The sequence below is a fragment of the Pristiophorus japonicus genome, chromosome 4, assembly GCF_044704955.1.
Source record: "Pristiophorus japonicus isolate sPriJap1 chromosome 4, sPriJap1.hap1, whole genome shotgun sequence".
Classification (NCBI taxonomy): domain Eukaryota; kingdom Metazoa; phylum Chordata; class Chondrichthyes; family Pristiophoridae; genus Pristiophorus; species Pristiophorus japonicus.
Genome location: NC_091980.1, coordinates 4,242,485 through 4,259,976, shown reverse-complemented (window position 1 = coordinate 4,259,976; position 17,492 = coordinate 4,242,485). Strand labels below are relative to the sequence as shown.

The window sequence follows — 17,492 nt, the reverse complement described above, 5'->3', positions numbered from 1 at the left end:
CCCGAGCAAGGCAAACCCAAACTCCCCCCCCCTCCCCGAGCAAGGCAAACCTAAACTCCCCCCCCTCCCCGAGCAAGGCAAACCTAAACCCCCCCCCTTCCCCGAGCAAGGCCACTGATCACACAACACCAGGCCCAAACTCCCCCCCCTCCCCGAGCAAGGCAAACCTAAACCCCCCCCCCTCCCCAAGCAAGGCCACTGATCACACAACACCAGACCCAAACTCCCCCCCCCTCCCCGAGCAAGGCAAACCTAAACCCCCCCCCCTCCCCGAGCAAGGCCACTGATCACACAACACCAGACCCAAACTCCCCCCCCTCCCCGAGCAAGGCAAACCTAAACCACCCCCCCTCCCCGAGCAAGGCCACTGATCACACAACACCAGACCCAAACTCCCCCCCCTCCCCGAGCAAGGCAAACCTAAACCATCCCCCCCTCCCCGAGCAAGGCAAACCTAAACTCCCCCCCTTCCCCGAGCAAGGCCACTGATCACACAACACCAGACCCAAACTCCCCCCCCCCTCCCCGAGCAAGGCAAACCTAAACCCCCCCCCCCCTCCCCGAGCAAGGCCACTGATCACACAACACCAGACCCAAACCCCCCCCCCCACCTCCCCGAGCAAGGCAAACCTAAACTCCCCCCCCTCCCCGAGCAAGGCAAACCTAAACCCCCCCCCCCTCCCCGAGCAAGGCCACTGATCACACAACACCAGACCCAACCGCCCCCCCCTCCCCGAGCAAGGCAAACCTAAACTCCCCCCCCTCCCCGAGCAAGGCCACTGATCACACAACACCAGACCCAAACTCCACCCCCCTCCCCGAGCAAGGCCACTGATCACACAACACCAGACCCAACCGCCCCCCCCTCCCCCGCTGATCACAGCAACTTTGTGAGGAGGGAGGGAAAGAAAGAAGGGAAGGAGGGAGCAAGGTAAGGGAGGGAGGGGGTGATGGTGTGAAGGGAGGGAGGGAAAGAGGGATGGTGGGAGGAAAGGAGGGAGGGAAGGAAGGGAACGAGGGAGGGAAGGTTGCGAAGGGAAGGAAGGAAGGGAAGGAGGGAAGGAAGGAAGGGAAGGAAGGGAACGAGGGTGCGAAGGGAAGGAGGGAGCGAGGGAAGGAGGGAATCGGTTTTTATTGATTTATTATGAATCTATTTTAGATGATAATTGGGGGATAAATATTTTCCCAGGACACCGGGAGAACTCCCCTGCTCTTCTTCGAATATTGGCCGGGGGATCTTTATCTTTAGTTTGTTTTGAGTGGACCATCTAGAAAAGTCTGTTGTTAAATTACACGTCCACATTTCCCAGTTCCTGAGTGTCCCCTCCCCCAATGAATCTTTGTCAACAACAGAACTTGAGCCAACAAAGTCCCGTGCTGGTGACAGAGAGACGCTGACGGATATTGGTGGGAGCCGCCTGAGGGAGCCACTGGGAGAGGGGCAGAACCGGGAGAGGGAAATAAACAGCAACGTGCATTTATATAGCGCCTTCAACGTCCCAAGTCGCTACACGGGAGCCATTTTCAAACAAAATTTGACACCGAGCCGCTTAAGGAGAGCTTTGGACAGACAACCAGAAGCTTGGTCAAAGAGGGAGGTTTTAAGGAGATTCTTGATGGAGGAAAGAGAGGCGGAGAGGTTTAGGGAGGGAGTTCCAGAGCTTGGGGCCCAGGTAGTAGAAGGCACGGCCACCGATGGTGGAGCGATTATAATCAGGGATGCTCAGGAGGGCAGAATTGGAGGAGTGTAAAGATCTCGGGGGGTTGTGGGGCTGGAGGAGATTACAGAGATAGGGAGGGGCGAGGGCCATGGAGGGATTTGTAAACAAGGATGGGAATGTTAAATAAAAGAACAAAGACAGCGAGTTACCTCGGGCCCCGTGCTGTTGGGGCTCTGCTGCCCTGTCTTGCTGTAGCGTCTCCGGGATGGTGTTCGTTGGAGAAAGTCCGAGATTCTCTGAACCAAGAAATCCCTGTCCTTGAGGTTAGCGAAAAGGAAAGTCATTTTGTTCTTGGTGCTGATGGACAGAGGGCTGGGGAGAACACTGGAACTGTCGGCCTTCTCTACAATAGTCACCTAACCGGACACAGAAAACAAAAATCGTCACTCGACCTGGGCACCCGCCATCTTCCGTTCACAAGTTGTCCCTCCCCATAAACTGTGCAACTCCCTCAATGCTCCTGTCCTCCCGCAATCTACAACCTTCAGAGGCCCAAGTCTGCTTTCATCAAACAACTGCTCCACCTCCCTTCTTAAATTAATTCTAGGTTTGTGGAGCTGTTGAACCTCGCTCGGGAGCCGGCGCCTCACAACTTGAGCCTCCTCCGGGAAATCCCCTCCGTGCCTTTCAGTTCTGCGCGGAGGGGTTTCCTGCACGGGCTGCTCCTGCACACTCTCCACCTTGCCATCCTCGTCTGCCGTCCGGACACGCCATGGCGCACCACCTTGCCGTCCGGAGGAGGCGGGGGTCCCCAATGGAGTGCTCTCTACGCGGGAGTCCTCCCTCTATTTATTGGAGACTTGCCTGGAGGGTGGTGCACGGAGCAGTCCCGTGCAATAGGTTTTTAAGTCGGTTCACGGGCTCCCAGGCCGCCTGCAATTTCTGCCGTCTGGAGGAGTCCATGTTCCATGTGTATGTTGAGTGTGAGAATATTTGAAGGGGCTGCTCCTCAAATTCTGGTTGCACTTCAGTCCCACGCTCCTGATCTTTGGGCACCCTGTGCGGAGGGGAGCGGGCAGGTCGGAAGGCCTCCTCGTAGGACTGCTCCTGGGCCTGGCCAAGGAGACCATCAGCCGGTCCAGGCAGCGGGCGGTCGAGGGGGTCGTTCAGCCCGACTGCCTGCCTCTCTTCCGCGGTTACATCCGAGCCAGGGTGTCCCTGGAGATGGAGCACGCGGTGTCCACCGGTACGCTCGCGGCCTACCGCGAGAGGTGGGCGCCGGAGGGACTGGAGTGCATCATCACCCCCGGCAACCAAATTTTAATTTGATACAAGTTTCCGTTAAAGTTTTATTTGGAAATTTGTGGGTTCTAGTGCCAAAAGGTGGCACTTGATTTAAAGTTTCCACTTAAAATAGTTGTAGAGCTGTTGAGTTGGGAGTGGCTTAGCCAGTCACATGATGTTCACCAGACTCAATAAAACCCCAGCCGGTTGGGTTCGGGGGATCCACGATGGGGCAGGTGGTTGTGAGCCTGGTGGATGAACTGGTAATGTGTAGTGTGATTGTTAAACCTTTGCTAATAAACCAACTAGTCTTTAATAGCAATGTGTTGCGATGAATTCTTCAGCAAAGAACCCATAAATCAAATACATTACAGCTGCCCATCCCGAGTTGCCCTGACACCGTGATGGTGAGCCACCGCCTTCTTCAACTCCGCCAGCACCAGTTCGATTCCACCGAGTGACTTGCTGGACCACTTCAGAGGGCAGTTAAGAGTCACTAAATTTGGAGTAGGACTGAAGTCACATGTAAGCCCAGACCGGGTAAGGACAACTTGTATTTATATAGCGCCTTTAACGTAGTGAAACATCCCAAGGCGCTTCACAGGAGTATTGTGAGATAAACTGACACCGAGCCGCAGAAATGAAAATTAGGGCAGGTGACCAAAAGCTGGGTCAAAGAGGGAGGTTTTAAGGAGCATCTTAAAGGAGGAAAGAGAGGTGGAGAGGTTTAGGGAGGGAGTTCCAGAGCTTGAGGCCCAGGCAACAGAAGGCACGGCCACCATTGGTTGAGCGATTATAATCAGGGATGCTCAAGAGGGCAGAATTAGAGGAGCGCAGACATCTCGGGGGGGTTGTGGGGCTGGAGGAGATTACAGAGATAGGGAGGGACGAGGGCCATGGAGGGATTTATAAATAAGGATGAGAATTTTGAAATCGAGGCATTGCTTAACCGGGAGTCAATGTAGGTCAGCGAGCACAGAGGGTGATGAGTGAGCGGGACTCGATGCGAGTTAGGACACAGGGCAAGTTAGGACACGGGGCAGCGAGCACAGGGGGTGATGGGTGAGCGGGACTAGGTGTGAGTTAGGGCACGGGGCAGCGAGCACAGGGGGTGATGGGTGACCGGGACTCGGTGTGAGTTAGGACACGAGGCAGTGAGCACAGAGGATGATGGGTGAGTGGGACTTGGTGTGAGTTAGGACACGGGGCAGCGAGCACAGGGGGTGATGGGTGAGCGGGACTCGTTGCGAGTTAGGACACGGGGCAGCGAGCACAGGGGGTGATGGGTGAGCGGGACTCGGTGCGAGTTAGGGCACGGGGCAGCGAGCACAGGGGGCGATGGGTGAGTGGGACTTGGTGCGAGTTAGGACACGGGGCAGTGAGCACAGGGGGTGATGGGTGAGCGGGACTCGGTGCGAGTTAGGACATGGGGCAGCGAGCACAGGGGGTGATGGGTGAGTGGGACTGGGTGCGAGTTAGGGCACGGGGCAGTGAGCACAGGGGGTGATGGGTGAGCGGGACTGGGTGCGAGTTAGGACACGGGGCAGTGAGCACAGGGGGTGATGGGTGAGTGGGACTTGGTGTGAGTTAGGGCATGGGGCAGCGAGCACAGGGGGTGATGGGTGAGTGGGACTTGGTGTGAGTTAGGGCACGGGGCAGTGAGCACAGGGGGTGATGGGTGAGTGGGACTTGATGCGAGTTAGGACACGGGGCAGTGAGCACAGGGGGTGATGGGTGAGTGGGACTTGATGCGAGTTAGGACACGGGCTGTCGAGTTTTGGCTCACCTCTAGTTTACGCAGGGTAGAATGTGGGAGGCCAGCCAGGAGTGCGTTAGAACAGTCAATTCTAGAAGGCGGCAGGTTTCCTTCCCGAAAGGGACATGAGTGACCCGGTTGGGTTTTTACGACAGTCCGACAGCTTCGTGGTCACTTTTATTGAGACCAGATTTTTATTTCATGATTAAAAATAAACTGAATTCTCAAAACTGCCGTGGTGCGATTGGAACTGTTGATCATTGGTCCAGGCCTCTGTCTAGGACTAGTCCAGTAACAACAACCACTGCACTGCCATGTGCCTAATCTTTACAGCCTCGGTGGTGAGCTGGACTCAGGATTATAAATAAACTCATTGTTTTATTAAAAGGCTTGCTGTTAGTACTTCATACAAAGTATCTGAAGAGACTGGTTTACGAAAGCAGGCCGACATGCAATGAGTTCAGTTGCTAACGTGTGGGCCCTCAGCACAAACCAGGCCACGGAACGCCATTGGGCAAAATGGAAGTTCACACCGACATAATTGGGAGAGGGTCTTCCGAGATGCTGATGGAGCGAGTGGACGGTGCAGAGTAGAAGGGGCTTCACTCTTTATACTCTCCGACCAGCCTCTGTATATTCGGTAGCATAGTGGTTATGTTACAGGACTAGTAAACCAGAGGCCTGGAGCAATGATCCAGATTCAAATCCCCCCACGGCAGCTGGGGAATTTAAATTCAGTTCATTCAATAAAAAGCTAGTGTCAGTAATGGTGACCATTGTTGTAAAAACCCATCTGGGTCACTGATGTCCCTTGAGGGAAGGAAATCTGCCGCTCTTACCCGGTCTGGCCAATATGTGACTCCAGTCTCACAGCAATGTGGTCAACTCTTTATTGCCCTCTGTGGTTCAAGGCGGCTCACCACCACCTTCGAGGGCAATTAGGGACGGGCAATATATGCCAGCCTTGCCAGCGATGCCCACATCCCATGAACGAATAAAAAATAAGACAGAGATCAATGAACTTTTGGACTCTTAAAGTAATCAAGAGCTATGAGGATCAGGTGGGAAAGTGGAGTTGAGTTCGAAGATCAGCCATGATCTTAATGAATGGCGGAGCAGAGTCGAGGGGCCGAATGGCCGACTCCTGCTAGTATTCCTTCCGTTCCACTTCCCCGAAGCAGTGCAGGGAGGAATCATGATGCTGATCCGGAGGGTCAACATATCCCAAGTTGAGGAAAGACTGGGGTCGGGTGGCGGGGAGGGGGGTCGATTGAACCTTGCAGCCTGGAGTGGAGGTGATCTGATCGAGATATAAAAGATAAATTCAGGAACCACAAAAGGTTAATGCAGAATATTATTGTCATCTCAATCACAGAAACAGGCCATTGGGCCCCCGCTCCGTGCCGGTGTTTATGCTCCACACCAGGCCCCTCCCACCCCTCTCCATCGCCCCCCATCACCATATCCTTCTATTCCTTTCTCCCCCATGTGTTTATCCAGCTTCCCCTTAAATACATCGATACTATTCACCTCAACCCCTCCCTGTGGCAGCGAGTTCCACATTCTCACCGCTCTCTGGGTAAAGAAGTTTCTCCTGAATTCCCCATTGGATTTAATACTGACTGTCTGATATTGATGGTCCCCAGTTCTGGTCTCCCCCACATGTGGGAATATCTTCTCTACGATTACCCTGTCAAACCCCTTCATAATCTTAAAGACCTCTATCAGGTCATCCCTCAGCCTTCTCTCTTCGAGAGAAAACAGCCCTGGCCTGTTCAGTCTTTCCCGACAATTATAACCTCATAGCTCTGGTATCGTCCCTGTAAATCTTTTTTGTACTTTCATATCCTTTTTATAATATGGTGACCAGAACTGTGCACAGTGCTCCAAGTGTCGTCTAACTAAGATGCTATACAAGTTTAACAGAACTTCTCTGCTTTTGAAATCTATCCCTCTGGAAATTCTATCCCCGAGCGCTTGGTTTGCTTTTTATTAACCTGCGTCGCTACTTTCAGTGATGTGTGTGTCTGTTCCCCCAGATCCCTCTGCTCCTCTCCCCCATTTAAGTTCTTATTATCCAAGGAGGAACATAAGAAATAGGAGCAGGAGTCGGCCATCCGGCCCCTCGAGCCTGCTCAGCCATTCAATAAGATCATGGCTGATCTGATCCTGGCCTCAGCTCCACTTCCCCGCCCGCTCCCTATAACCCTTGACTCCCTTATCATTCAAAAATCTGTCTATCTCCACCTTAAATATATTCAATGACCCAGCCTCCACAGCTCTCTGGGGCAGAGAATTCCACAGATTTACAAGCCTCTGAGAGAAGAAATTCCTCCTCATCTCAGTTTTAAATGGGCGTTCCCTTATTCTGAAACTATGCCCCCTAGTTCTAGATTCTCCCATCAGTGGAAACATCCTCTCTGCATCCACTTGTCAAGGCCCCTCATAATCTTACACATTTCGATAAGATCACCTCTCATTCTGCTAAACTCCAATGATTATACGACCAACCTGCTCAACCTATCTTCATATGACAACCCCTTCATCTCAGGAATCAACCGAGTGAACCTTCTCTGAACTGCCTCCAATGCAAGTATATCCCTCCTTAAATACGGAGACCCAAACTGTACACAGTACTCCAGCAAGCACTGGAGGATAGAATTTCCAGGTGTGGTCTTAACAATGCCGTGTACAGTTGTAGCAAGAGTTCCCTGCTTTTATACACCATTTGACAAATTTGCTGGAATTCTTTGAGGATGTAATGAACAGGGTGGATAAAGGGGAACCAGTGGATGTGGTGTATTTGGACTTCCAGAAGGCATTTGACAAGGTGCCATATAAAAGGTTACTGCACAAGATAAAAGTTCACGGGGTTGGGGGTAATATATTAGCATGGATAGAGGATTGGCTAATGAACAGAAAACAGAGAGTCGGGATAAATGGTTCATTCTCGGGTTGGCAACCAGTAACTAGTGGGGTGCCACAGGGATCAGTGCTGGGACCCCAACTATTTACAGTCTATATAAACGACTTGGAAGAAGGGACTGAGTGTAATGTAGCCAAGTTTGCTGACGATAAAAAGATGGGAGGAAAAGCAATGTGTGAGGAGGACACAAAAAATCTGCAAAAGGACACAGACAGGCTAAGTGAGTGGGCAAAAATAATGTTGGAAAGTGTGAGGTCATGCACTTTGGCAGAAAAAAAATCAAAGAGCAAGTTATTATTTAAATGGAGAAAGATTGCAAAGTGCTGCAGTACAGCGGGACCTGGAGGTCCTTGTACATGAAACACAAAAGGTTAGTATGCAGGTACAGCAAGTGATCAGGAAGGCCAATGGAATCTTGGCCTTTATTGCAAAGGGGATGGAGTATAAAAGCAGGGAAGTCTTGCTACAGTTATACAGGGTATTGGTGAGGCCACATCTGGAGTACTGTGTGCAGTTTTGGTTTCCATATTTACAAAAGGTTATACTTGCTTTGGAGGCAGTTCAGAGAAGGTTCACTCGGTTGATTCTGGAGATGAGGGGGTTGACTTATGAGGAAAGGTTGAGTAGGTTGGGCCTCTACTCATTGGAATTCAGAAGAATGAGAGGAGATTTTATCGAAACGTATAAGATTCTGAGGGGGCTTGACAGTGGAAGCAGAGAGAATGTTTCCACTGATGGGGGAGACTAGAACTAGGGGGCATGATCTTAGAATAAGGGGCCGTCCATTTAAAACTGAGATGAGGAGAAATTTCTTCTCTCAGAGGGTTGTAAATCTGTGGAATTCGCTGCCTCAGAGAGCTGTGGAAGCTGGGACATTGAATAAATTTAAGACAGAAATAGACAATTTCTTAAACGATTTGGGGAGAAGGGGTTATGGGGAGCGGGGAGAGAAGTGGAGCTGAGTCCATGATCAGATCAGCCATGATCTTATTGAATGGCGGAGCAGGCTCGAGGGGCCGTATGGCCGACTCCTGCTCCTATTTCCTATGTTCTTATTAACCCCCTTGCAATAAAGGCCAAGATTCCATTGGCCTTCCTGATCACTTGCTGTACTTGCATACTCACTTTTTGTGTTTCATGCACAAGGACCCCCGGGTCCCTCTGTACCGCAGCATTTTGTAATCTCTCCCCATTTAAATAATAATTTGCTTTTTTATTTTTCCGACCAAGGTGGATTCATGTTGTTTCTCTTTGTCTCTGAAGCTATCAGCTCGAGTGTCCCAATGGTGGAGTGACAAACCAGCGCTGGGTCAGCTAGAGCGCAAGTGCCCCACTCACCTCGCGCAGGGGTATAATCAGGCTGCAGACGTCCTCCTCCCGACTGGAGAAGCAGATGTAATTGTTGGAGACAAACATCTGCCCCATGATGTGCGTTTTGTTGAAGGGGGTCCAGAGCGTGCATTCCGTGTGCCCATCCAACCTCTCGTCCTTTGGCAGCTGAAAAGTAGAACGGTATCGCTCATTCTTGGCCCGAGCATCCAGATCCCTGCAGGAAAAACACAGAAAGATCCCGACTGGTGAAGAGAGTCGACGAAACCAGAGGCTAAAGAATTGGCTGAAAATTGAAAGAACAACAGCCGTGATCTAATTGAATGACGGAACAGGCTCGAGGGGCTGAATGGGCTCCTCCTGTTCCTGTGTAACAGGCTCGAGGGGCTGAATGGCCTCCTCCTGTTCCTGTGTAATAGGCTCGAGGGGCTAAATGGCCTCCTCCTGTTCCTGTGTAACAGGCTCGAGGGGCTGAATGGCCTCCTCCTGTTCCTGTGTAACAGGCTCGAGGGGCTGAATGGCCTCCTCCTGTTCCTGTGTAACAGGCTCGAGGGGCTAAATGGCCTCCTCCCGTACCTGTGTAACAGACTCGAGGGGCCGAATGGCCTCCTCCTGTTCCTGTGTAACAGGCTCGAGGGGCTGAATGGGCCTCCTCCTGTTCCTGTGTAACAGGCTCGAGGGGCTGAATGGCCTCCTCCTGTTCCTGTGCAACAGGCTCGAGGGGCTGAATGGGCCTCCTCCTGTTCCTGTGTAACAGGCTCTAGGGACTGAATGGACCGCCTCCTGTTCCTGTGTAACAGCATCGAGGGGCTGAATGGCCTCCTCCTGTTCCTGTGTAACAGGCTCGAGGGGCTGAATGGCCTCCTCCTGTTCCTGTGTAACAGGCTCGAGGGGCTGAATGGGCCTCCTCCTGTTCCTGTGTAACAGGCTCGAGGGACTGAATGGACCTCCTCCTGTTCCTGTGTAACAGCATCGAGGGGCTGAATGGACCTCCTCCTGTTCCTGTGGGCGACTCTGCCTTCCATTAACAACACTCGCGATGCTCAGAAGGTTTGTGTCAGTGGAACAGATGTAAAGTAGGAGGTGTCGTCAGAAAATGAGGTCCAGCTTTAAAGATCGGGGCTTGACTGCCGCACCACAGTGGGGGTGAAAGTTGAAAGTGTCGGGTGCTTTGTAGTTTGGAGCGTAACAAGGCCCTACTTACTGTTTCAGTGTAAGTCAGTGCTGTGTAACGGCCCCGTGGTGAGGGGTTGAATAATATCGGCAGGTTTTGGTAGTCAATTACAACAACAACTTGTATTTATATAGCGCCCTTAACGGAGTGAAACGTCCCAAGACGCTTCACAGGAGGGTTATGACATGAAAACATTTGACACTGAGCCACATAAGGAGAAATTAGGGCAGGTGACCAAAAGGGAGGTTTTAAGGAGCGTCTTGAAAGAGGAAAGAGAGGAGAGAGAGGCGGAGGTTTAGGGAGGGAGTTCCAGAGCTTGGGACCCAGGTTGCAGAAGGTACGGCCACCGATGGTGGAGCAATTATAATCAGGGATGGTCAAGAGGGCAGAATTAGAGGAGCGCAGACATCTCGGGGGATTGTGGGGCTGGAGGAGATTACAGAGATAGGGAGGGGTGAGGGCCATGGAGGGATTTTAAACGAGGATGGGAATTTTGAAATCGAGCTGTTACTTAACGGGAGCCAATGTAGGTCAACGAGCACAGGGGGTGATGGGTGAGCGGGACTCGGTGCGAGTTAGGACACAGGGCAGCGAGCACAGGGGGTGATGGGTGAGCGGGACTCGGTGCGAGTTAGGACACAGGGCAGCGAGCACAGGGGGTGATGGGTGAGCGGGACTCGGTGCGAGTTAGGACACGGGGCAGCGAGCACAGGGGGTGATGGGTGAGCGGGACTTGGTGTGAGTTAGGACACGGGCAGCCGAGTTTTGGATTACCTCGAGTTTACGTCGGGTAGAATGTGGGAGTCCGGCCAGGAGTGCGTTGGAATAGTCAAGTCAAGAAGATATAGAAAAGAAAAAGAAAAGACTTGCATTTCTATAGCACCTTTCACGACCGCTGGTTGTCTCAAAGCATTTTACAGCCAATTAAGTACTTTTTCAGGTGTAGTCACTGCTGTAATGTGGGAAACACGGCAACCAAGATGCGCACAGCAAGCTCCCAAAAACAGCAATGTTATTAGCGACTTGATAATCTGGGTTTTTTTTCAAAGTGATGTTGGTAGAGGTATAAATACTGGGCAGGTCACCGGGCAGAACTCCCCTGCTCTTGTTCGAAATAGTGAAATCTTTTACGTGCACCCGAGAGGGCAGATGGCGCCTCGGTTGAACGTCTCATCTGAAAGACGGCACCTCTGACAGTGCGGCGCTCCCTCAGTACTGCACTGGGAGTGTCAGCCTGGATACATGCTTGCGTCTCTGGAGTGGGACTCGAACCTCCTAATTTCACTATTGAATGGCCTCGCTCGAACGTTAAGGTTATTCCCCCTTGTTCTCAATTCTGCTATTATCTCATTGAATGGCGGAACAGGCTCGAGTTGGCTGAATGACCTCCTTTAGCTCCTGAGCGATGCAGGGAAAGAGAGACATGCACAGAGAGAGAGAGAGAGAGAGAGAGAGTGAAATAGTGACTAAAAGAATTGGAGACAGACAGAGACACAGAGAAGAGGAGGTCGGAGAGCCAGTGAGAATGAGATTTGCATTTACATCACACGGTCACGTTACTGGAAACACGCTTAAGTTCTCTGAAGGCAAAGAATTACTTTGGAGGGCAGTTACGACTGTTATTGAGGCAAATCTGCCAAACATTTTGCACACAGCAAGATCCGTATTTACGAAAAGATATACTTGATTTGGAGGCAGTTCAGAGAAGGTTCACTCGGTTGATTCCAGAGATGAGGGGGTGACTTATGAGGAAAGGTTGAGTAGGTTGGGCCTCTACTCATTGGAGTTCAGAAGAATGAGAGGTGATCTTATCGAAACGTATAAGATTATGAGGGGGCTCGACAAGGTGGATGCAGAGAGGATGTTTCCACTGATGGGGGAGACTAGAACTAGGGGGCATGATCTTAGAACAAGGAGCCGCCCATTTAAAACTGAGATAAGGAGGAATTTCTTCTCTCAGAGGGTTGTAAATCTGTGGAATTCACTGCCTCAGAGAGCTGTGGAAGCTGGGACATTGAATATATTTAAGACAGAGATAGACAGGTTCTGAAACGATAAGGGAATAAGGGGTTGTGAGAAGCGGGCAGGGAAGTGGACCTGAGTCCATGATCGGATCAGCCATGATCGTATTAAATGGCGGAGCAGGCTCGAGGGGCCGTATGGCTGACTCCTGCTCCTATTTCTTATGTTCTTGTCCCACTCACAACGATGAGATGAACGATCAGTTTATGGTGGCGGGGCCGGGGGGAGGCGGGGGGGGAAGATTGCAGTCAGGCAAATTCCTCCGACCCAAAGTTTTTCAACAAAAATACCTGGTGGTCCCAGAGGGACGTAGGATTGTGGTCGGAGGCCTAGTTTCACAGTCCAGCGTATGGGGAGATGCTCTCCAGATACGTATGTGTATCCTGGGATCACATGGGCCTATCTAGTATTCCCATTGATAAAAATGAGAGCTCTGTTTCTACCGGCTCCCATTACGATCAATGAGAATAACCCCCAAAACACAGCAAATAAAAAACACCGTACATATTAATTGAAATTGAATGTTTTAGAAAAAAATATATTTTTTGAATTTTTTTCTTAATGTGTTTTAATAGGGTTAAAAATAAACCTTACTTTAATGGACAGGATTTTTAATAGAAAAATGAGTGATTGAATTTCATTTTTCTATGTTTTAAAACTCTTACGCTGGTAAAGGTAGAATATACGCCTGCTTTTACCAGGTGTAAGAGTTTGAAGGACATTTGCATGAGTGGGGCCAATAGCCCAAATCTCTGCTCATGAAGGGCCTTCTCCCGGGGATATGTGTGATCTGTTTTTGACTGATCGCAAAAGCCGGTTGTCGGCACATGCACATCGCGGTGAGCCGAGAACCGGCATTTACGAGGCATCTTTGGGAGCGTGAGCACATCATTCGCTCCCAGAGAGGCCGCAATATTCGGCCCAATGTGTTTTTTGGGTGATGTTGGTCGAGGGAGGGTGTTGGCTCCAGGGCACCAGGGCAGGTTGACCCTTTCTGTTCCTATCCATCGCCCTCTGTCACCGCGGTCTGAGAGGCACAGCGTCAGGTCAGCTGTCGGTCGGGCCCTCGAGGCAATAATCTCAGAACTGTCGCCCTCAGCTCACAAGGAGACTAAAATGCCGATTCCATCCCCACCAGGCGAGAGGTGAAGAGAGAAAACAGCATCACCTCTGCGCCCCGGAGAGCCAGCTGTGGTCGGCAAACCTCGGCGCGTCGGTCAGAAAAGAGCAGAGTGGCCACGCACCGTTTGAGTGCCGAGACGTTTCGGAGTGACTTCTTGGGCTTTGGCAGGCACTTGTCCTCGCAGAAACCCTCGTTGTCCAGCAGTTGCCGCATGGCGATGTTGGCGAGCTGCTCCATCAGCTTGAAGGTCTCGTTGATGTTGAGGAACATGGAGAGGTAGTGCTCGCGGTCTCTGGTGCTCACCTTGATGCACTCGGGGAACAGCAGCGTGGCATTCTTCTCCAGCTGGGTCACATCGACCCACCGAATCACCAGCCTCACTGAAACCAAGAGGAGCAGACCCATTCATCCTCGGTTAGTGGCTTTGTTCCTCGCCGGTCTCCCCGCCCGTCTCCCGGTCCGTCTCCCCGCCCGTCTCCTCGCCCGTCTCCCCGCCCGTCTCCCGGTCCGTCTCCCCGCCCGTCTCCCGGTCCGTCTCCCCGCCCGTCTCCTCGGTCCGTCTCCCCGTCCGTCTCCCGGTCCGTCTCCCCGCCCGTCTCCCGGTCCGTCTCCCCGCCCGTCTCCTCGGTCCGTCTCCCCGTCCGTCTCCCGGTCCGTCTCCCCGCCCGTCTCCCGGTCCGTCTCCCCGCCCGTCTCCCGGTCCGTCTCCCCGCCCGTCTCCTCGCCCGTCTCCCAGTCCGTCTCCCGGTCCGTCTCCCCGCCCGTCTCCTCGCCCGTCTCCCGGTCCGTCTCCCCGCCCGTCTCCTCGCCCGTCTCCCCGCCCGTCTCCCGGTCCGTCTCCCGGTCCGTCTCCCCGCCCGTCTCCCCGCCCGTCTCCCGGTCCGTCTCCCGGTCCGTCTCCCGGTCCGTCTCCCCGCCCGTCTCCCGGTCCGTCTCCCGGTCCGTCTCCCCGCCCGTCTCCCGGTCCGTCTCCCGGTCCGTCTCCCGGTCCGTCTCCCCGCCCGTCTCCTCGCCCGTCTGCCGGTCCGTCTCCCGGTCCGTCTCCCCGCCCGTCTCCCGGTCCGTCTCCCCGCCCGTCTCCCGGTCCGTCTCCCGGTCCGTCTCCCCGCCCGTCTCCTCGCCCGTCTCCCGGTCCGTCTCCCGGTCCGTCTCCCGGTCCGTCTCCCCGCCCGTCTCCCCGCCCGTCTCCCGGTCCGTCTCCCGGTCTGTCTCCCCGCCCGTCTCCCGGTCCGTCTCCCCGCCCGTCTCCTCGCCCGTCTCCCGGTCCGTCTCCCGGTCCGTCTCCCCGCCCGTCTCCTCGGTCCGTCTCCTCGGTCCGTCTCCCCGCCCGTCTCCCGGTCCGTCTCCCCGCCCGTCTCCTCGCCCGTCTCCCGGTCCGTCTCCCGGTCCGTCTCCCGGTCCGTCTCCCCGCCCGTCTCCTCGGTCCGTCTCCCCGCCCGTCTCCCCGCCCGTCTCCCGGTCCGTCTCCTCGCCCGTCTCCCGGTCCGTCTCCCCGCCCGTCTCCCGGTCCGTCTCCCCGCCCGTCTCCTCGCCCGTCTCCCGGTCCGTCTCCCCGCCCGTCTCCCGGTCCGTCTCCCCGCCCGTCTCCCGGTCCGTCTCCCTGCCCGTCTCCCGGTCCGTCTCCCGGTCCGTCTCCCCGCCCGTCTCCCAGTCCGTCTCCCCGCCCGTCTCCCGGTCCGTCTCCCGGTCCGTCTCCCCGCCCGTCTCCCGGTCCGTCTCCCCGCCCGTCTCCTGGTCCGTCTCCCCGCCCGTCTCCTGGTCCGTCTCCCGGTCCGTCTCCCGGTCCGTCTCCCCGCCCGTCTCCTCGCCCACACTGCTCTACAACCCGGCACCAAACTAACCAACAACGCGGGAACGGTGTCTGCACCTCCCAATGCCCGTGTATAAAAGGATATATACAGGACATGAAATGCTCGATGTTAAGCAACGCCTCAATTTAAATATTTCCATCCTCTGTTTTCAAACCCCTTCCAGCCCCTACATCCCTCCTTATCTCTGTAACCTCCTCCGGCCCTACACCACTCCCTATCTCTGTAACCTCCTCCAACCGCTAAATCCCTCCCTATCTCTGTAACCTCCTCCAGCCACGGTGAAATTATAATGGGGAACAAAGAAATGGAAGACCAATTGAACAAATACTTTGGTTCGGTCTTCACGAAGGAAGACACAAATAACCTTCCGGAAGTACTAGGGGACCGAGGGTCTGGCGAGAAGGAGGAACTGAAGGATATCCTTATTAGGCAGGAAATTGTGTTAGGGAAATTGATGGGATTGAAGGCCGATAAATCCCCGGGGCCTGATAGTCTGCATCCCAGAGTACTTAAGGAAGTGGCCCAAGAAACAGTGGATGCATTGGTGATCATTTTCCAACAGTCTATCATCTCGGGATCAGTTCCTATGCACTGGAGGGTAGCTAATGTAACACCACTTTTTAAAAAGGGAGGGAGAGAGAAAGCGGGTAATTATAGACCGGCTAGCCTGACATCAGTGGTGGGGAAAATGTTGGAATCAATTATTAAGGATGAAATATCAGCACATTTGGAAAGCAGTAACAGGATCGGTCCAAGTCAGCATGGATTTATGTAAAGGAAATCTTCTGTAATTTTTTGAGGATGTAACTAGTAGAGTGGACAAGGGAGAACGAGTGGATGTGGTGCATTTGGACTTTCAAAAGGCTTTTGACAAGGTCCCACACAAGAGATTGGTGTGCAAAATCAAAGCACATGGTATTGAGGGTAATATACTGATGTGGATAGAGAACTGGTTGGCAGACAGGAAGCAGAGAGTCGGGATAAATGGGTCCTTTTCAGAATGGCAGGTAGTGACTAGTGGAGTTCCGCAGGGCTCAGTGCTGGGACCCCAGCTATTTACAATATACATCAATGATTTGGATGAATGAATTGAGTGTAATATCTCCAAGTTTGCAGATGACACTAAGCTGGGTGGCGGTGTGAGCTGTGAGGAGGACGCTAAGAGGCTGCAGGGTGACTTGGACAGGTTAGGTGAGTGGGCAAATGTATGGCAGATGCAGTATAATGTGGATAAATGTGAGTTTATCCACTTTGGGGGCAAAAACGCGAAGGGAGTGCAGCGAAGGTTCACCAGACTGATTCCTGAGATTGCAGGACTGACATATGAGGAGAGACTGGATCAACTGGGCCTTTATAGAAACATAGAAAATAGCTGCAGGAGTAGGCCATTAGGACCTTCGAGCCTGCACCGCCATTCAATGAGTTCATTGCTGAACATGCAACTTCAGTATCCCATTCCTGCTTTCTCGCCATACCCCTTGATCCCCCTAGTAGTAAAGACTACATCTAACTCCTTTTTGAATATATTTAGTGAATTGGCCTCAACAAGTTTAGAAGGATGAGAGGGTATCTCATAGAAACATACAAGATTCTGATGGGACAGGACAGGTTAGATGTGGGTAGAATGTTCCCGATGTTGGGGAAGTCCAGGACCAGGGGACACAGTGTTAGGATAAGGGGTAGACCATTTAGGACTGAGATGAGGAAAAACTTCTTCACTCAGAGTTGTTAACCTCTGGAATTCCCTGCCGCAGAGAGTTGTTGATGCCAGTTTATTGGATATATTCAAGAGGGAGTTAGATATGGCCCTTATGGCTAAGGGAATCAAGGGGTATGGAGAAAAAGCAGGAAAGGGGTACTGAGGGAATGATCAGCCATGATCTTATTGAATGGCGGTGCAGACTCGAAGAGCCGAATGGCCTACTCCTGCACCTATTTTCTATGTTTCTATCTCTGTGCCCTCCTCCAGCCCTACACTCCTCCCTATCTCTGTATCCTCCTCCAGTCCTACACCCCTCCCGATCTCTGTAACCTGCTCCAGCCCTACACCCCTCCCAATCTGTAACCTGCTCCAGCCCTACTCCCCTCCCTATCTCTGTAATCTCCTCCAGCCCCTACACCCCTCCCTATATCTGTAACCTCCTCCAGCCCCTACACCCCTCCCTACATCTGTAACCCCCTCCAGCCCGTACACCCCTCCCTATCCCTGTAACTTCCTCCAGCCCTACACTCCTCCCTATCTCCGTAACCTCCTCCAGCCCCTATACCCCTCCCTATCTCCGTAACCTCCAGCCTCACAACCCGCCGAGATCTCCACGCTCCTCCAATTCTAGCCTCTTGAGCATCCCTGATTTCCATCGCTCCACCATTGGCGGCCGTGCCTTCAGTTGCTCTGGAATTCCCTCA

At 53.0% G+C, this 17,492-nt stretch overlaps 1 protein-coding gene across 2 annotated transcripts in view; it reads right to left on the bottom strand.

Annotated features, from left to right (window-relative positions):
* Nucleotides 1-17,492, bottom strand: part of LOC139262814 (TBC1 domain family member 9B) — a 112,656-nt gene that overhangs the window by 70,746 nt on the left and 24,418 nt on the right. For both annotated transcript variants that reach the window (XM_070877973.1, XM_070877974.1), the window contains exons 5-7: nucleotides 13,397-13,655; nucleotides 8,966-9,173; nucleotides 1,871-2,077 (exon numbers count right to left, since the gene is read on the bottom strand). In XM_070877973.1, coding sequence (XP_070734074.1) covers nucleotides 1,871-2,077; nucleotides 8,966-9,173; nucleotides 13,397-13,655 — 674 coding nt within the window. The remainder of the gene's footprint in view (nucleotides 1-1,870; nucleotides 2,078-8,965; nucleotides 9,174-13,396; nucleotides 13,656-17,492) is intronic.